General features: G+C 46.0%; 1 protein-coding gene across 2 annotated transcripts in view; it reads right to left on the bottom strand.

Annotated features, from left to right (window-relative positions):
• Window positions 1–21,332, bottom strand: part of DNA2 (DNA replication helicase/nuclease 2) — a 66,901-nt gene that overhangs the window by 33,774 nt on the left and 11,795 nt on the right. For both annotated transcript variants that reach the window (XM_088476219.1, XM_088476227.1), the window contains exons 2-6: window positions 16,200–16,367; window positions 14,089–14,275; window positions 12,712–12,857; window positions 7,301–7,423; window positions 6,522–6,732 (exon numbers count right to left, since the gene is read on the bottom strand). In XM_088476219.1, the coding sequence (XP_088332345.1) occupies window positions 6,522–6,732; window positions 7,301–7,423; window positions 12,712–12,857; window positions 14,089–14,275; window positions 16,200–16,367 (835 nt within the window). The remainder of the gene's footprint in view (window positions 1–6,521; window positions 6,733–7,300; window positions 7,424–12,711; window positions 12,858–14,088; window positions 14,276–16,199; window positions 16,368–21,332) is intronic.

Genomic DNA, 21,332 nt, shown 5'->3' with positions numbered 1-21,332 from the left:
AAGAGAGAAAAAGAGAGAAAGAAAATCACTTTTAGAATCGGATCCATCAAAAGGACACTCCAGTGTTTATTGATGGAATTCTTGATACGGTTTTCCTGGCAGTTGTATGTGGTGATGAAAGGAATTAATGTCTCTTATCTTCTAGGTGGTCGTATTTTTAGGAGTTCGGTTCTGTCTGTTTCCATGGTTCTCTCCAATGCCTTTTGTACCACGGTATTCGGATACTGCCTTTCTGTAAATCTCTTGGCATATGTTACCAGTTGTTTATCACACTCTTCTTGTATGCTGCAATTGTGCTTAATCCGGTAGAATTGCAAATAAGGGGATGTCCGTTTTCCAATTTTTTGCATGATTGCTCTTAAAATGCAGGTAGACATTTGTATCTACCTCTCTGATATAGTTGCAGGTGTTAATACTTTCACCATTACTGAGAGTGTTAGGTCCAGAAACTCAAATTTATCCTCCTTCACGTGATGTGTGAATTTCAAGTTGTATTTATTGGTGGAGATCAATTTGAAAAACTTTCCAAAAACATCCTCACCCCCTTCCCAGATGATCAGAATATTGTATATGTACCATTTGTATCAAATTACTATAGCCCTCCTCCCAGCTGCCCATTAGGAGATTTGCAAATTGGGTGCAACGATGGTTACCATTGCCATCCCGCATACCTGTATATAAAAATCATTATCAGAATTGAAAATAATTGTGGCAGAGGATAAACCTAATAAATCACAGATTCCAGTCTTGTGTGGGACTGAGTTTGGGGTCTAAAAATCTTTTACAGGCCTCAATTCCCTTGTCATGTTTAATGCAGGTATAGAGACTTTAAACGTCGATAGTGATCCAGATGTAAGACTTTCCATTTCATTTCAGAAAGTGTGTTGATCACACTACTGGTGTCTGTCAGATAAGATGGTAACTGAATGATGTATTTCTGAAGAAAGATCTCTATATACTTGGATAAATGAGAGGTCAGTGAATCTAGATCCGCGATTATTGGTCTTCTTGGTGGATTAATGAGTGATTTGTGAATCTTCAGTAGGAAGAAATTGGTATGGTATATATTAAGACTTAACCAATTGGTATACAAAAGTTTTTCAAATATTGGAATTCTTCTTTTTGGAGTACTTTAATGTGGAGATAATGGACCAAAATACATCTTCGCTCTTCAACAAATTCCACTGTAGGGTCATGTAAAAGCTTCTTATATGATATTTTATGGTTCAAAAGTCTAAGGGCTTCCTTCTCATAATCTTCCCTGTCGAGGATCACAATACTTTCTCTTCTAACCGCCTGTTTAACGACAATATTTGGAGTATCTCGAAGGTGAATGCCTCTTTTTCTGCATTTTTGAGGTTTGAGTGTATTTGTGGCTGACTGTCCTCTTCGCATAGATCTTTCTTCACTAAGTCGTTAGAAACTAAAGGGCACAACATAAATGTTTTTAAGGGATAGAACTTAGGGCCTGATTCAGACTTGGGAATAGAGAGATCTCTCTCAACTGATCATCTTGGTGAAACCATGCTGTACTGCAGGTGGGGCAGATTTAAAATGTGCAGAGATTTAGATTTGGGAGGAGTGTTTCCAAACTGACATCTAAAATGTAGAGTAATAATAAAGCAGTGCAGTATTTGTGGGTTACATGCAAAAGCAGCCAGTATTTACCCCACATGTAAAAAATGTATGTATTTACACCCCTTGCACTGCAATATGTTGGTTCAGGTTCACAGTTGAGAGATAGATCTCACTCTATTCCCAAGTCTGAATCAGGCCCTTATACCTTTTTAGTCCCGATTTGGATGAATGAGGGATGTCGTCTTCTGGTTCCTTTTTCGCAAAATGTCAGGGATCTTACAAATTTGTTTAGGTCAATAAAGGTTTCAAACTTATTCATCTGTTTAGTGGGGGCAAACTTTAATCCGTTGCTTAGCAGCGATACCTCTGTAGTATTAATATGATTGATTCTAAATACAACCTTTATTTTAGATATATGGACGTTCTGCACTTTTATTTTCATTGGGATTCCAAAATGACCACACCGTCCATTGAGTACATCTCCAAAAAAATGGAGGATGCCATCGTGCGTTCCACCAGTAAAGATGGATGCTGCACATTTCCAAGATGGCCACCGTGTACCTAGTCTACACTGTCAAAATGGCTGCCGTACATTCCACTTACTCATAGGGACGCTATTCCTGCCTGGATTTTACTATAATTATGTTTTCCGTTTTAGTATTACTTGTTCCTCCTCTCTGCTGTAAACTCCAGTAGTTATTTAACTGCCCCTGGCTGTTACAAACAGGAATTCGGCCAGGGCGGAAGTGACATTATTCCCCAGCATGGCGGTGCATTTCACCACCGTCGTTTATTGTATTTACAGATTTCTAGCCGTTTTTCTATTAGTCTGATTATGTTCCCACTATTATTACTGGATGGCTGCCTATATGTGATATGCAGTCCAGATCATTATATTAGGCCCAAATAGCTTGTTATATTGATTTTTCTCACATGAAGTGAGGTCACAATGGTTTAACAGACCTATGTATTTTCTCTGCACCGATCGGGAGAAAAACACCTGGTCGGGGATTTGGTTTTGCCTGCCCGAGGCAGGCGAAACAAAATCCATGATAAGTGCCGGCTAATTGGTAATTAGCCGTGGCTAATTGGACACCCCCCTATGTTGCATCTTTTTTATTTTATTTCATATTATGGATTCTAATGGTGGTCACATGATCTAAAAACATTTTACCAGATAAGTAGTGGTTTTATCATGAGCTCTTAACTTCACGGTTATTTGTCATTAGACACTAGTAGGCGCTTCTTTCTTCACCATTTTTATCTGTACTATACGAGTCCCCACTCAATTATTTTTAGAAGCTGACACTCAATTATGATTTGAGTGTCACAAAACCTACTTCCACGTTATCACACTATATTGTTCATTATTGTATCTAAATAATTTTTTTGTGTGTTACACTATTACATGTGCGCCTCTACACCTATTGCACTATATATTTTTAGTAAATCAATGAAGAAAAAAAAAATCAACATTACTTTTTTGTTTTTAATAGCTATTAAATGGGGGACGCGACTGAATAAACTCATCCAACTTAATTATCACATCCTTGATTTATATGGCACCACAAGGGGTCTGCAGCGCCTTACAAAGTACATAAACAGAAACAGTATGAACAAAACAGGAGAGAATAAAAGGAACTTATCACTATTGTAGTACTTGTTCTGCAATATTTTGTATTGTAAACACTGCTGCATCAGCAGTCATAACAAAATAAAAGCAGCGATGTGATCAGCATTCAGGTACTTTGTGAATATCTTAAAGGGCAGCCTGTAAATGGAGGGGTCCCACCTCCAAAACAATAACCATATAATCAAGTCAATGCGGCGCTCGCTTTTAGTCCGTATGGCTTGGCCCTTGAGCTCCCATAATGTTAAGGATTCTACCTTTGAACCTCTATGTACCCCTGCCTATACCTTCTAATATCCTACCTATAAACCTCTAAGGATGACGCTAATTTGCGTACGCAGTCATACAGTAAATAAAGACTCCAGACCTAGAATCTGTGGTTCCAAAGCACAACGTATTATTCAAGTAAAAGTACAGCAGTTACACGCTATGATCCTCATATAATCTTAGCGCAAAGAGATTATACAGACCCAAGTACAATTATACATACGCAGCGCTCTCTGGTCCAGATGTTAGGCATCAGCAAGAAACCCCTCGTCAAACAGCATTCAGCACGAAGACTAGGAACCCAGGGTCAGAACACATATTTATACCCCCCAGAAATAAACACAATAGAGAAGTTTGTTGCTAATGCCATTGGTCCTAAAGGAGAGGGCATATGTTACAAGGCATTTAACAGGTTGATTCAAATACACACAACCCAGCCTCAAACAACTGGGGGTCTCTGGTTTCCTGCCTCAAGCAACATCCTAACAGCTGTTCATATTATGTACATTTTGTTGCTTGAAGTCTCTGCGGTCCCTAAGTTGAGAATGCATGATGCAATCTCCACAACGATGGTACTGGAATACTGTTGAAAGAGTACGCATCAGTACAATACCAATCACTGCTTACTTATGTATAAAACCTTAGTTACCAAATAATCTTTATTTCACAGTATTTATGCTAAATGAACAAACTTAAAAGGTTTAATAAGCTTTAAAGTATAAGATTTATGTGAATATGTTATGTGTAAGTATGCGGGGTGTGATGTAAAGACGCTAGTTAACTTGGGGCAGATGCGTGCGCATGAAGCTAATAAACAGCGTTTTCATACAGGATCTTATGCATTCGCTAATATGCGACTAGTTAACAGCGCAATTGTGCGTATTAATGTGTGTATGAGAAATGGTGCACTTAAATCTCACTTAAACTAAGTGAACACCTAGCAGTGTGGAATGCTGAGCCTTATAGTTCCATGACTTGCTCATGCCCCAGCAGCCCCCACCCTTTTCAGGCTCCAAAATACTGGTCTTTGTTCTCCCAGGGCCTGTATAGATGCAAATTAGCACAGCTACAAGACCCAAACCTCAGATAACACTCTTGGCTTTGAAGGTATTTTATTGTAGGAAGCCTGCTAATGTAAGGTGCTACAAACGACCCTCTTGCTGTATTCGAGCAGGGCCACCTGGAGTGAGAGCAGACGTTATGTCCATGAAGCTTGTCTACACAGGCTAATTGTCACGTGGCCATTTGCTCTGTTTAGCTAATGCAATACAATTTTGACATACTGTACAGCCATTTCTGAAATATATCCTTTAGGGAAACTATAATAATATACACTTTATCCAGAGCACCCAAACTACGGAAAGTCATGAAATGGGCTTTTGGTGAATCGCCATAACTTATGGCGATGGTCACAGATGCAATCGCATGATGCTAATAGTAATATCGCCACATGTACTAAAGTGTGAGTTTATCTAAAATGGCGCTTAGGCGGCCATTCGCAAAATGGTGTCTTGCGATCTCATTTCCAAGATGACGTCTTGCGGCCATTCGCAAAATGGTGTCTTGCAATCTCATTTCCAAGATGGCGTCTTGCGGCCAGTCGCAAGATGGTGTCGCTGTGATTCAATTTTAAACTGATCTTGTCTCAGCCAATAATCCAGCTTCGACAATGTCTATATCTGGAAAGTGAGTTTCAATAACTTTATGCCCTTAAATTCCTTCACTTGTGTTCAGCCAGATAACTGCAAACAATGTCACAATTGTCTTGTAATAAAATGCTCCCTCAAAGTACTGGTAGCTGTTGTAGCAAGTTGGGTCCACGGTCACTTAACAATTCTCTCATCTGGATAGCAGTATTCACATCATATACACAGCACATTACTATCTCTGATTGGCTGTCATGTTTGTATTTATCTTTGGTACTGAACTGGAGTCTTTGGATGGAGTGTGATCTGGGATGAGCGGCTGAAAGCTGCGCGACCTAATATAATTCCTGATCATGGACTGGAACAAAGATGTAGGTGTGCATTGGAGTGCAGTGTGTGTGTTAACTGGTTGGCAAGATAGGGCTGCTGACGACTGGAGGCACTGAAGGAACAGCCAGTCTTGATGGGAACCAGAGGATAGGTGCTTGAGGCACACAGGTGCTGGTAGATAGAATAGAGAGAGCTTTGGTACGTCAACCAGGCTAGAACCAAAAGGCTACTGGGTCACGTGGAACAGAGTAGCAGCTCTGAACCGGAATGCTGAATAAACCGGAATTCTGGATAACCAGAATGGGACCGAAATACCAGATAACCGCAATGGAACCGGAATGCTGGAGCCAGTTGTGCAGCAAGGTGGTAAGCACACTAGGGGGGTATATTTACTAAAGTCAGAATTTTTAGAAGTGGAGATGTTGCGCATAGCAACCAATCAGATTCTGTTTAACATTTAACTAGCACCTTCTAGAAGATAATAGCTAGACTCTGATTGGTTGCTATGGGCAACATCTCCACTTCTAAAAACTCTCACTTTAGTAAATATACCCCTAGGAGTCTCTTGGCCAAGGAAGAGACTTTGCAGGAGCTCACTGATTTGCACTCAGCTAGGCTGTGCACAACATTGCACTGGCAAGTACTGTGTGCAAAGGAAGTCCTTTAATACCCTGGGAGAGTTTGGATTGTCTGGAGGCGTCAGGTGAGAGAGTGTACTGGTCTCCTGTTGGTGGGTCACCTGATTCTGCGCCACACGTGGAAGCCGGGAATGCTGTAAACTGCAGGAAGCCGCAGCAGCTGAAGGATGACTGCCACGGAACCTGGAACCAGGTAAGTAACCCGGAGGCTGCAAAGTGGAGCGTGGTTTGTGACATTGGCTTTCGCTCTCTCTTGCAGTTTCAACACCCTGGCCAGCACCTATAAAGCATCTTGTTTCAAGATTTTTTTTTTGTTACTTTAGTAAAAATAGTCACTGCTATGTTCCCTTTTGTCACAGGTGAATGGTTCATACACCTAAACATTCCTCGACCAATGCTGTATAGGATAGTGAAATATATATTTAAACTCACCTGACTCCTGTGTTCTATGGAGTTGGATTCTTTGCCAGTTTTCAGCTCCAGTGGCATAGTTTTAAAACAACCTTTCGATTTCTGGTGTATTTTCACTTTCGCAGTTACATCAATTTTACCCTTTAAACCAAATCTTGGCGACCAAATATTTTCCTCAATATCCAAAAACTCAAACACTTGAGCAGCACCTTTTATATTTGTAGCAGTGGACCTACAGTAAAAAAAAAAAAAAAAAAAGGCGGTGGTCATAATAGGATAAAACATAAACCAGTTCACTGTAAACAATCTGAGAAATTCACACTGAATACCTGGCTAAAACTATAAAACCATGATAAAGGACCAGATTCTTACATAATGCAGTCGCCATTCTGGCTGCTTTCTGCAATCAAGTCCTATGCAAACATCCACCAATATTGACTGACAAATCTATGAGACCATACTGCCTCCAGCCCTGCGCCTGTGAGAGCAGCCTTCATCAATAGCAAAGGCATGGTGCCGCATATCAGAATGATAGAGGTGTGAAAACTGCATACGCTTAACTTGGAATAGGTTGCAACTGTCTACTTGTCCACAGGATGCTTCTCCTACGTGGGGAAAGCCTGTTGCTGCCCAGTAACGGCCAATCAGCTATCTGTGAGAAGCAACTAAGATGTGTATGACTCAGAATCATTTGTAGATGCTCTAAGATGCATATGTAGGTCCATTTGTATACGAATAGTTCATAAAATAACTAATCCAGTTGTTAAATTATGAAAACAAAATCCTGTATGCCTGCTTACAAGTTAAGCATCACTTGGTGTTGGTTAGCAGGTGTCATGAAGTCACTTGCCCATTTTTCAAACGATGGAAGATATTCCTCAACTTCTTGCAAAACATCGGTTTGATTTAAATTTAACTGGTACCTGAAAGAATATTATAAACACGTGGATTTAAAATACACAGAACAGTACATACTTCTCAAACAAGGTACAAGGGACTTAGAACACAGTTAATAGAAATGTCTTTAAGAACTTTATTTGTGGGCTTACACCACTTAACTTATTGTAAGGGTCATAGTAGCACATACTGGTAACTATATTCTGGTGCCCAAACAGTAATCCACAACACATTACACGGATGTATTGCCAAGCATGACATACAATCTTTTATAAACATTTCTCCGTAGGTTTCAGAAAAGGAGATTCTTACCTGGTTAAATCCTTTTCTTCCGAATCCACAGGGGACACAGGCATTACCATGGGTATAGGCTGGAGCAGGAGGACTCCGTGCACCAACTAGTTATACTTTTTCTCCCAGAAGCCTCTGCTCCTCCTCCCCTGTACCTCACCTCCAGGCAGACCAGTTTAGTTAGCAAGCCCAAGGCACGAGCAAGAAGCGAGAAAGAGGAGAAGGACACCAGAAATGCCAAAAGGAGGACTGGAAGCAGAATAAAAACCCTGCAATCCTGGTGTGTCAGGGTGGGCGACCTGTGTCGCCTATGGATTCGGAAGAAAAAAGGATTTTACCAGGCAAGACCATAAATCTCTTTTTCTTCTTCATGCCGTAGGGGACACAGGCATTACAATGGGATGTCCCTAACCTATCCCACTAAGGGAGGGCACGAACCAGAGCTGCGCTGAGAACCCTTCGGCCAAAATCTGCGACCTCCCTGATGAGAAACCTAGAGACTATCCTAGGAAGGTAGTCTAAGGAACTTCGTAGAACAGCCTGGCCCAAGTGAAAAAAACAAACAAATGGGGAGCGACAGGATAGCACGCCCAAGCCTGACACCCGCCAGGTCGACGCAATAGCTGGTAGGAAGACAGATTTCCATGTAAACTAACAAATGTCCGAGGGCAAAGGCTCTAAGGATGATGACTGAAGAGCCCGAAGCACCAAAGACCAGTGCCAAGCGGTCATCAGAAGAACAAACGGGCTGTATGAGGAGAACTCCTTGAATAATAGCCTGTACATCAGACAACAGAGCAATCTGACTCTGGAAGAAGACCGGAAGGGTGTTCCCACACCTGCAAAGAAGAAAGGCAGAGGCCCCAATCCAGACCCGCCTAGAGCAAACCCAAGAGGAAAAAAAAACAAAACAACCCACTCTGTGGTTAATGTTCCTGTCAGAACACCGAGCGAAGTAAGTCTACCAATGTGGTGAAAAAAACTTGCAGAGGAAGGCATATGAGTATGCAGCATATTACGACTGACTGCACTGAATAAGCCCCAAGTTCGCAGGACAGATGTCTCAAGAACCACCCCACTGAAACACTTCAGAACCAAATGGAAGAGAGGGCCGGAGACAGAATAACCGACCTCTGGAGACACAGTGGAGCGCCCACGGAGAGGCCGAGGAGATCTGCATACCAACACGGCGTGGCCAAATCGAGGGCTACCAGAAACACCTTGCCACACTCCAACGTCAACTTGCAGAGGACCCGTGAAGTCAGCGAGATCAGGGGAAAGATGCACAGGAGAACTAACTTTCACCGGCCCGTCAAGGCATACACCCAAAAGGCTCCTGGATCATGGTGCAAATGCAAAATCTCAGCAGCCTATGGAAGTGCCAGGAAGGCAAAGTCCAGCAAGCCCTATTGAAGAACCATGACCTGACAGACATCTGGGTGAAATGCTCACACGCCAGAATGAACATCCTGGCTGCTGAGGAAGTTCGCTATGCATTTCCAAACCCCGGGAAATAAAAATGCTGACAGAGCCGGAAGAGGACGCTCTGGCCAGCTGAGAAAGCAACTCGCCTCCTCAAAGATGTCTCGACTGCGATTGTTGCTCTGATGGTTAATGTAGGTGACGGCTGTCGTGTTATATTGTTCCTGGACAGGACGATGCTGGAAAAGTGGTAGAGCCAGGCAAAGAGTCCTGAAGACCGCATGAGGCTCCAGAGCCTCTATCAGCAACAGACTCTCCAGAGCCGTCCACTGAAAGGCCTGCTGGCAGGTTACCGCCCCTTTCCCGCGCAAATTTGCATCAGAGGTCCAAGTGGGAAACCTGGAGCCAACACAAGGAGAGCCGAACATCTGAAGAGAACACGATTTTCCACGTCTTCAGCTGCAGAGGAGACCAGTTCCACCGGGACAGAACTTCCCACTTGAAGAGGCAGGGAGTGAAGCTGAGCATATTCCACCCTGCTGAAGTCGAAGACCAGAGAGCCCAGGATCTGCATGCAAGAGAGTATTGACCCTAAGCGATGACAGAAGAACTTGCGAACCCTGGCCTACAGGCCCCAAGCTTTTTGAGCTGGAAAAAAAACAGCTGAATCCTGGAATCCAGCAAGGTCCCTAAAGGGTACATCGACTGACGGAGACAAGGAGGAATTCCCAACTGATTATACCTCCATGGGACTGGAGGAGAACCACTTTGAGACGGATATGTTCCCTGAGACCTTCCAATGCCTGAGCGAGGATCATAAGATCATCTAAATAAGGCAAAATCCTGATACCCCTGCAGAACAAATGAACTGCCATGACTTTCATGAAGGCAAGAGGGGCTGTGGAAAAACAAAATGGCAAAACCAGAAAAAGGAGACGTTCCTCCTGGACCGCCCACCTGAAGAAGCTCAGGTGACTAAGCCAGATAAGAACATGCAAACAGGCCTACTGGGTGTCCAAGGAGGCTATGGAAACCCCTGGCTGCAGAGCCAGAAAGATGGAACGCAGAGACTTAACGCCCTGTGTGAGGACTGAACTCATGACCTTTCAGATTATGAGACTGACGCGCTACCTAATGCGCTAACAAGGCACCCTCCATACGGAATTTGGGGACCACAAGAACCTGTTGAGGGCCTTCAGGTCGAAAATCGGCTCCTGAACCAAGAAGAGGCTGGCCAAAAAGCCACTGCCCCTTTGAGACAGGGGAACTGGATCAATTACTTTGGAGGCCAGCCAGGGAGTGAAAAGAGTCCCGCAGGATCACCGCTTTGCTTGAATCCATCAGAAAATCCATGGAACAAAATTGGTTTGCAGGCCGCTTCCGAAACGCTAGGGCGTAGCCTCGGGAGACAACCCTCGCACCCAGGCGTCCGAGGTTGTCGCTAACTAGGTTTCGGAGAACAGCAGAAGTCTACCTCCCGCGTTGGTATCCCCCAGGTGGAAGCCCGTCTCGTCAACGGTAAGTTTGTCAGACTTGGTGGTAGGGCGTCCGGTAGACCAGAGCTGTTTAGCTCGGACCTGGAACCCCTGGATGAGTAACCCTGGGACCTAGAGCAATGCTGGCCCATGACTTTTCTCTGCAGACAAAAGAAGCGAAAATTAGAAGAAGTTCACAATCTAGGGGCTGACTAAGAAGGGAGGAAGGCCGTCCGCCGCTACCATAGTCACATCTCCTGAAAAAGGAAGAGACTCTAGGGCCTACCTAGAGTCTAAGCCAGCGCGCCAGGAACGAAGTCAGGGGGCTCGTCTAGCAGGTGAGGATGCTAGCATCTTGGAGGTTAGGACATCAGTATCTACTGCTACCTCTACAAGATAAGAGGCTGCCTCACTGAAATGCTCCACTAACCTCCTAAACTCATTAATATAGGTACCTGATCAGAGGCCCTGAAGGGCGTCTGCCCAGCCTCCAATGACTTTAGCCACCCAGGAGAATGCTAGGGTTGGAACTGCGATAGCATCTGCACGAGTATGAATACCCTTGAGAAAAGGTTCCCACTTCCTCTCTGTAGGATCCTTAAGAGATGCCGTATTAGGAATAGGAAGGATAGTGTTCCTCACTCGGCAGGCAATTTGAGTACCCTGAGGAGGAGACACCCATTTGGCTTGATCCTCCTTAGGGAGCGCCCATGCCTCTGCTAAAGAGGCCCTTTAGCTGCGCAGACGAAAATAATTCTGCCAAACCTCCGTAAGAGCGAAAGGGAGACCTCCAGTAAATAAGAGGTCTCGGCCCCTGAAGCATTGGAAATATTGTCCTTGTGAGCTGAGAAAACCTCAGAGTCCAAATCATGACCGGACAGTGGCGTAGAATTATCTAGCCCGTAGGATCTGCGTCTGGAAAAATGCAGACAGCTGCACTACACCCTGCACCGATGAGACGGTACAATCGGGTGCAGCTGGGCCCCTGTAAGGATACAAGCCATGGGGTAGCCAGTCTTCGTCCACTGCAATATTAAATGCGAGAAGGACTGCATCCATGGCAGGTCTCAAGAGGTAGTCCAAGCCGGTTCCTGGTTTTGTGACAGACTGAACCTTCTGGCTGCGAAGCACCGGACACAGAGCCCACCACGGTCCGGAGCAGAGGATAAAGTACAGGGTGACAAATCCTGCAGTTGCGCAATAATGAAGCATCCCTGGGTGCCTTGCCCAGGGAATACATGTACAGAATTCTAGGGCTGTCCCCACACACCAACTAGGTACACTATTGTGTGCAATAAGAAGTGCAATAATGAATGTGACCTCAAAACAAAGTGGGGTTTAACAGAAGAGGGTTTTCCCCCCCTGCAGCAATCCTCCAAATGAGAGACACTTTGACCACCTGGAGAGGAGGCCGTGCCAGAACAATCTACAATTCCATGCACACACAACATTCAATGCTCAACAATCCAAACGATACTCGGCAGAAAGGAGCTTTAATTTATAACCCAACCAAAGGGGACGGGGGAACGGGAAGGGTAAACAGGAGCCCTTTTATTACTCTTCGGAGACTAACTGCAGCAGGCGCAGATTAAATGGCCGCCCAGCATCTCAGTTGGAAGGGGAGAAAGATTATCCCTATGGCATGGCTTCTGCAATGAGGGAACATGCCAAGGGAGCAGGGGGAGTAGCTAATGGGGAGAGACTACCTCCCCCTTGCTGAACAAGATCTTCCAGGACAATGGCTGCCTTCAATAGAAGCACCTCATTGCCTGTGCCCTGGTGGTCTAGTGGAGGCGCCAGACGACCACTGTCAGCACCACCGGTGGTCTCCCTGACAGCAGGGAGCCGTTCTTACCTTGTTGTGCTCCCCCCCCCGGCATCGAGGAGGGTCCCTGGTGTGTGACAGGGACCAGCCGAAATCACTGACCCACTCGCCAGTGCTGCGGTTTGACTAGTTGGTGCCCAGACTGCTCCTGCTCCAGGCTATACTCATAGTAATGCCTGTGTTCCTTATGACATGAAGAAGAAAATAGGATTTTTGTATTTACCATAAAAATGTACTTTATATCTAGTGGGATGTAAACAATTATCTAATATGTTTCATAAAGAAACTTTGCGTGACTTACATTTCTCTCAGATACTTTGGCCCGTGAACAGTCTGAAGGGCTAGGTTTTGCAAAACATCACCACCAAACCCACACGTTGTTGCTCTTTGGAAAATGTCATGTAACATTGTACCAATCAGCATTTGCCGTGAACCTTTATCACAAACCTAGAAGCAGTGAATAGAGGACAATGAGATTTAGCAAAAATTTATAGTGGGAGACAAAATATTATTTTAGCAGCTCCATGCATGAGATGTTTATTCATATATGTGGAAGGATAAATAAAAAAAACATAGACCAGTTCTATAATCTCAAACTTGGTTGCCACAACAATGTGTGGCAATAGGTTATGTGATCAGAGAGCTGGGCTTTTCTTCGACAGTCTGTTTTTTAAAAGTTAGATTTGTTAAATTACTTTAGAATTAAAAAATAAAGCAGATTCCATTCTGAATCTGTGTTCACACACTGTAGCCTAGAATGTTATTTTCTATTTTCATAATGAATTTCACTGACAAATGTGCCACAATAAGCAGAGTGCCCTCCAGTTTCCAGGTTTTATTCTTCCTCGTCTTTAGGAGAGTTTGGATTTTACACCATTTAGAAGAATTTTTTATTTTCCAGAACATTATTATTTTTTGCTCTTTACCTGGGGGTTCCATCAGTGCCAGAGAATTTCAGTTTATTGTTTACTGAAGGTCAACAACAACATGTCTGCGAAGACCTTTACCCTCATGAAAAAGAGCGGTCATTCTTTACAGTTAGCCGGTTCTCTCACTTAGAGACTCAGAGATCTGCATTAGGATTTTCAGATTTTGCTGTGCTTCTGTTATAGTTCTTAGGGCACACATCCACTAGACAACAGGCAAAAGACTGCACGATTACGACATTGTAATCGTGCAGTCGTTTGTCTGTCTGTGATGTGCCTACACTGAACGAGCAGTCGTTCAGTGAAGGCACATCAATCATCTGCAAACATGTTGAACCTGACTATATCATCAGGTTGTACAACATATTTGTAAGATGATAGATGTCTAAACGACCAGCAATCTCCAAACGATTATCGAACAATATCGTAATTGTTTAATTTAATCGTCTAGTGGATGTGTGCCTTAAGTCTTCCATTTCATTTACGGCCATTTACATTTAAACTGTATGCTCAATTTTCTTTATTCTGGTTCAATTAATCAAATATGTAATGCAATGTGTATTTTGTAAGTTCTATGTAGCTATAAAAAAATATATATATTTTTTTTTTAAGTATACAAATATTAACTAAAGTCACAATACTATCATTATAGTAATGCAATACAGGATAGCTTTTTTTCTTCTAATAATGTTTAATTAAACTATTGGATTATTTGTTTTTGTATATATTAATCTGCAACAAACAGAACCAACCTTGAATTTTTCACTTAGCACAGACCTCCGCATACATCGAATACTATTTGCTATACTGGTACCAGATATGAGGTGATCAGGGTATAAAATAAGATATCCAGAATCCCGGTCTATAGTCCATGTATTCTGCAGGGCACAATTACCCTCCAAGTGTATGATATCTCCAGGTTTGACATGAAGACTAACCCTGTAAAGGAGAAAGATATAATTTCTAAAATGTATTTAGTCATCAACCATAAAGTAAATAAAGGCCATCACAGTTGTAGGGTGATCGGACAGTTTATTATTTAGGCCAGGTACGTAGAAAGCTTCGATTGTGATTGACTGGTCAATCGCGGGACTCTTGGTTGCAGATCACCCACGTCCAGAGGCTGCCTATTCCCGGATGGGTGGTGTTCAGGTATAGCATAGCAGGGTTGGCCGCAGCACCAGTGATGCACTGAGAGTGACGTTATATGCGCTGCGACACTTCCCACTCTCATGTTCCAGCCCGCTACTATTATAGCTTCCTGCAGCGTGAGGTGTGACTGTAGTGTCAATCGTGCAGACGGAACCTGCCGACGGTAATGCTGGGCATACACGGCCAGATAAAACGTCTGTAAGACATTTTATCTGGCAGCCTGCCAGCCGCAGATGTCGCCGGCATACACTGTGAGATTTCTCTCACAGTGTATCAGCCCGACATCCGAGCTCCACCGCCGGGGGAAGGAGACATTTCCCTGTTCCTTCCATGGGAAGGAACACAGGAAATGTCTGTCTGTCGGCCGCGGCTGGGCATACACTGCCCGGTGCGGCCAACAGTTTACCGGGTAATATCGCATCGGATGGGCATGCTGGACAATCCGGCATGCCCGACCGAGCAATATTTAACCCTCGGTCGCCCGCACACGCTACAATTATCGGGACGATCTGCCAATATCAGGCGGATCGCCCCGATAATTGTAGCGTGTATGGCCAGTATAAGTAAAACTTGATGGATGCTCTAAAGCTGGCATATCAAGACGAGCTCTCAGGATGTTATATCAAGGGGGGCATGAATGGTGGTGGGAAGGTACTGTAGATCATGGTTAGTTTTGACACGTGAAAGTAAATCACAACCTATTGGAAGTTGGCATAGGCTGATCGTGTAATATCTTAATGCTATGAATTGTTTTTAAAATCTGCATAATTTAAATCAGAAAATAGCACAGATTTTATTGAAACCTATACAGGCATCATTGCAATATCTGGGAGGACACAATCCATATAAACATTACTTCTTACACAGTCGTCATACCCACAAAAGCAGCACATAAGTGGGCCTAGCTCATGAGATCTTACAATCTAAGCTACATCACATTTGTGCCAACTAAGTATATCCTATGTGAGCAAGCAAAAGTTTTTATTACAGCCAACTTACAAACCCCAAGATGTTTACAGTCAGAACATTCACTTTTTACATAGTCAGACAACTTCCTCTAGGCCAGGGATGGGGAACCTCAGATCCGGGGCCATATAAGGCCCGCTGAGTCATGTGGTCTGGCCCTCAGAGCTTTTCTCTGCTAGCCTCATCTGGCTACCAGGGTGCATAGAATGGCACCCTGCAGCCAGAATCTATGCAGTAGTGCCGCCAGGAGCGTCCTTAGGACGCTTCAGACGGTCACAGTGTTACCCTTACAGCTCTCAGGAGCATCCGGCGATTGTGATTGTAATCACCGGCGATTGTGGTCCCGCCCCGTGTGACGTCACATGGCGAGAGCATGGCCTGCAACGGGCCCGCAAATAATGTTATATATATCAAAATGGCCCTCGGCAGAAAAAAGGTTCCCCCCCAGCACTAGGCTGTCTATAATGACATAATACTCTCCTGCGCATACATAAACCACGAATGTATACTCTAAAATTACACATGCGTTCATTCCAGATGTCAAAATCACGGTTCAAAATATCTTGGTCAACAAAACAACATATTATCCCCAAAACACTCTGATTTTAAAGAAATTGTGAGACACTGGACAGTGATAGAGCAAAAGTAAGAGAGAGCAGAATGCCATCACATGTAAATGCAAAAGCAAAACTTCTGGCTGCGAGAGAGTCAACTATCATATACACAATTCAATGTATTTATTTACCAATCATCTCTGAGAACACAGAGCTCTGTATCGTCCCCCTCCTGGGAAGCTGTAATAGTGAGATGTTTCTCCTCTCGGGGTCCATGTACCTCTCTTACATCCAGAATGCAGTACCTATTGTGTAGACCTCTGCACAGTTTAGTCCTGGGGATTATTTTCTTGGGAGGTCTGAAAGGACAGAATATAGCTAGAAAATACACAGATGGAGCAAACACATTTAGCAACATACAGCTCCATTTAAAAACCAGGACTTTACATGAAATAGAACCAAAATGTATATGTACATAAATAAGCCATACTAAGTTACAATTTGTCTCTGTGATGCAGGATATGTATACCAGGGTGCACTGCTGTGATATACTGCACTGAGACCTTGGATAGATAACGTGATACACTTGCTGCATTACATTTTCCAATGTTGATAAGTTTTATACAGGTCTTGGTTCTAGTATGGCCGTTATTGTCAAGGCTGTACTGAATTTTATATTTGTTACAACTACTTTGTTGAAGTGACAATTTTTAACAATTGTTCCAGGATTCCTCAATTAAAAAAAAATATATATATTATATATAATAAAAAAAAATATGAGATATGGTAAGAACTTACCCTTGTTATCTCTATTTCTACGAAGTCCATAGGGTTCCACAGGATACCTTGGGGTATAGGTGTGACGTCAGTCGCAGGGCACCAAAGAGTTAAGCTTTCAGCCTCCCAGGATGCACTAGGTCCCCCTCCTATACCCCGCCCCCGAGCCAAGGCACCTCAGTTAGTTACCAAGCCATAGGCCGGAGGAGGAGGAGGAAGAGAGAGAACAAAGATCTGGACACATACAAGAATCACATTCTCACCAGAGGGAGACGGAAAACCGGTGACCAGAGCAAAGCCCATCTGCAGCACAGGTGCGACAGGGCGGGAGTCCTGTGGAACCCTATGGACTTCGTAGAAATAGAGATAACAAGGGTAAGTTCTTACCATATCTCATATTTTCTACTTCAGGGTCCATAGGGTATCCACAGGATACCTTGGGGATGTCCCAAAGCAGTATCCTTTAAGGGTGGGGACGCTCCTGTGCAGAAAGGAGAATCCGCCGCCCGAAGGAAGCATCCTGAGAGGCGAAGGTGTCAAACCTGTAATACCTCACGAAGGTATGGACAGAGGACCACGTAGCAGCCTTGCAGATCTGGACTACAGAGGCACCACGTCGAGCTGCCCACGAAGGACCCACAGACCTAGTGGAATGAGCCTTCACAGAAGGAGGAACCGGCAGGCCTTCATGAAGATAAGCTTCAGAAATAGCCATACGGATCCAGGCTGCCAAAGTTTGCTTTGAAGCAGGCCAACCCTTTTTACGGAAGCCATAGAGGACAAACAAAGCGTCCGACTTCCTAAACGAAGAAGTGCGGTCAACATAAGTCCTTAAGGCCCGCACAACATCCAAAGAGGCCTCACCCACGGAAAGACCCGGTGAGTTAAAGGCCGGAACAACGATTTCCTCGTTAACGTGAAACAACTTTGGGAAGAAACTCGGGCCGAGTGCGGAGTACTGCCCTGTTCCCATGAAAAACCAAGAAAGGGGGTCTACAAGAAAGAGCCCCTAACTCAGAAACACGTCTGGCTGAAGCAATAGCCAGAAGGAAAACAGTCTTAGCTGTTAGCCATTTAAGATCCACTGATCCCAGTGGTTCAAACAGCGGTCCTTGAAGAGCAGTCAGGACCACAGCCAAATCCCAAGGCGCCACAGGTGGAACAAAGGGCGGCTGAATGCGGACAACACCTTGCATAAAGGTGCGCACATCCGGGATTGTAGCAATCCTACGGTGAAACCAGACAGACAGGGCCGAAACCTGTACCTTCAAAGAAGCAAGGCGAAACCCATGATCTAGTCCCGCTTGCAGGAAGGCGAGAATCCGAGACAGACGAAACTCCCGCGGTGCATAACCTCTCGGTCGACACCACTGGAAGAACGTATGCCACACGCGATGGTATATCCTCGCGGAAGATGGTTTCCGAGCTCGCAACATGGTACGCACCACAGAGCTGGAAAACCCCCGGGACCTCAGCATGGCCATCTCAACAGCCACGCCGTCAAAGACAGCCAAGTCAGGTCCGGGTGACGACAAGGACCCTGAGACAGGAGGTCCGGTCGTAGCGGCAACCGCAGAGGACTGTCCACGGACAGACCCTGAAGGTCTGAGAACCAGTGCCGTCAGGGCCACGCGGGAGCTATCAACAGGAGCGTCCCTCCTTCCTGTTTGAATTTCCGGATTACCCGTGGAAGAAGGGAGACCGGAGGGAACAGGTATGCGAACCGGAACGTCCACCGGACGGACAGAGCATCCACCAGAGACGCCCCTTCGTCTCTTGTGCGAGACCCGTACACCGGCAACTTGTTGTTGTGCCGGGACGCCATGAGGTCGATCTCTGGAAGACCCCATCTGTCCACCAGTAGTTGAAAAACGTCCGGGTGCAGGGACCATTCCCCCGGATGAACGTCCTGGCGACTTAGAAAGTCCGCCTCCCAATTGAGCACTCCCGGGATGAAGACCGCTGATATGGCCGGAAGATTGCGCTCCGCCCAAACCAGGATCCGAGACACCTCTACGAGAGCCGCCCGGCTTCGGGTTCCTCCTTGCCTGTTTATGTAGGCCACGGTGGTAGCGTTGTCCGACTGGACCTGTACCGGGTGACCCTGGAGAAACCGATGTGCCTGCTGGAGAGCATTGAAGACCGCACGGAGTTCCAAGATATTGATTGGAAGCTCCGCTTCTGTCGGCGTCCACCTGCCCTGGAACAATTGTGGACCCGAAACTGCTCCCCAGCCCCGAAGACTGGCGTCCGTTGTCAACAGGACCCAATTTGGAACCCAGAACGGACGTCCCTCGCTGAGGTGGGTCGTCTGTAACCACCAAGCAAGGGACAGGCGAACCTCCGGGGTGAACACAATCGTCTGGGACTTCAGAGACTGAGGCAGCCCGTTCCACTTTGACAGGATCAGGTGCTGCAGAGGTCTGGAGTGAAACTGGGCATATTCCACCATGTCGAACACCGACACCATGGAGCCCAGTAACCTCATCGCCGAGTGTAGAGACACCCGGCGGCTGTGCAGACAACTGCGCACCCTTGACTGTAAAGCAGAGATCTTTTCCTCCGTCACGAAGATCTTTTGCTGTCCAGAGTCCAATAAGGCTCCAAGATGCAGAATCCTCCGAGACGGGATTAGAGTGGACTTCTGCCAGTTGATTAGCCAGCCGTGTGCCGTTGCAGCAGGGCAATGGTCAGGTCCAAGTGGCGTAACAGGAGCTCTGGAGATCCCGCCACCAATAACAGGTCGTCCAAGTACGGCAACATGCGGACTCCCTGCAGCCGCAGAGAAGCCGCCATGACCGCCATCACCTTGGTGAAAACACGTGGAGCTGTCGCCAGGCCAAAAGGTAACGCCCGAAACTGGAAGTGGTCGCTGCGGATTGCAAACCTGAGGAACTGTTGATGGCGCAAAAGAATAGGGACATGCAGGTAAGCGTCCTGTATGTCCAATGACACCATGTAGACCCCAGGTTCCAGCGCCAGAATGATGGACCGTAAGGTCCCCATCCGAAACTTCGGTACCCGCAAAGACTTGTTGAGTGCTTTGAGGTTGAGAATCGGACGATACGACCCATTGGGTTTCTGTACCAAAAAAAGATTTGAATAGAAACCTTGGCCCCTCTGGGAGAATGGAACAGGCACTATAACTCCAGCCTGGAGCATAGTGTGCAATACCTTCCGCAGCTCCGTAGCCTTGTTCCGGTCTGATGGTAGACCCGTGGTGAAGAATCGAGCCGGGGGTCTGTGCCGGAAGGAGAGGGCGTACCCGTGGGAGACCACCTCCAGAACCCAAGTGTCTGTAGTAGTGACCGACCAACACTGGGCGAACTGCAGCAGGCGGCCTCCCACCCTGGGAACCCCCAAAGGGAGGCCCGGACCGTCAGGCCGCAGGCTTGTCATCTGGCTTGGGGGCCGGACGTCTGGTACTCCATGCCTGCTTCCGGGGCTTGACCGATTTCCTAGGGCCAGCCTGACGAGGAAACGACTGTGGTTTGGGCCTGCCCTGGGCCCTAGATGACCGAAAGGACGATGGTCCAGAACCAGAAGGAGCAGCGGCCGACGGGAGACAAGCCGATTTGGCTGCCGCCAGCGTGGCCACAATCTTATCCAGATCCGGACCGAAGAGAACTTCTCCGGTAAACAGCAACGCTTCCAGACCCTTCTTGGAATCTGCGTCGGCCTTCCAGGATCGCAGCCACAAGGTGCGACAAGCAGCTACCGCTGCTGAAGAAATTCTAGACACCAGAGTACTAATGTCTAGAGCCGCCTCGTTGATGTAGGTGGCCGAATCACGGAGATTGCCAATCAACTCCGCCTGTTCGTCCGGACAGTCGGAATCAAAAGAAGCCTCTAATGAATCCGCCCAGCGCTCCATCGCTCTGGCAACCCAGCAAATGGCCATAGCCGGCCGTGCTGCCCCCCCCCCCGCAAGGGAATAAGCGGACTTCAGGCAGATTTCCACCTTGCGGTCCGTAGCATCCTTAAGGGAGGACATGGATGGCATCGGCAATGTGGCACTACGGACAAGACGGGTCACGTGAGAATCCACCTGTGGAGGGGATTCCCACTTAGCAAAATAATTATCCGCGAACGGATAAGCCACCGCCAGGCGTCTCTGCGGCTGGTATCTTTTGCCAGGCTGTTTCCACGCCTCCTCTAAATGGTCCACCATCTGACCGGAAAGAGGAAAGACTGTGGCATCGCCCTTCGCGTCTTTGAAAAAGGCATACTTAGACTTAGCCGCTGGGGGAACTTCGTCCTCAATCACCAAGGCTGTGCGGACCGCCCGAATAAGTCCAGGAATATACACCTTGGACTTAGCGTCAGCGTCCTTAGTATGGAGAGGTTCCTGATCGTAAGGATCCAGAATCTTCCCATCATCAGACGTCCCTTCGTCATCCTCATAAGGAGCGGACAGAGACGCCACCGGCCGTTTATGAGGCCGCATCACAGACTCCCCTTGCAACACATCCGACAAGTGCTGTACAGAACTCGTCAGGGAGTTAACCCACGCTGGCTCCTGAGAAACCGGGAGCGGGGAAATAGGG

The sequence above is a fragment of the Taudactylus pleione genome, unplaced genomic scaffold (assembly GCF_031769625.1).
Source record: "Taudactylus pleione unplaced genomic scaffold, aTauple2 ptg000016l, whole genome shotgun sequence".
In the NCBI taxonomy this organism is placed as follows: domain Eukaryota; kingdom Metazoa; phylum Chordata; class Amphibia; order Anura; family Myobatrachidae; genus Taudactylus; species Taudactylus pleione.
The sequence above is the reverse complement of the archived record's forward strand: the minus strand, read 5'-3'. Positions and strand labels throughout refer to the sequence as shown.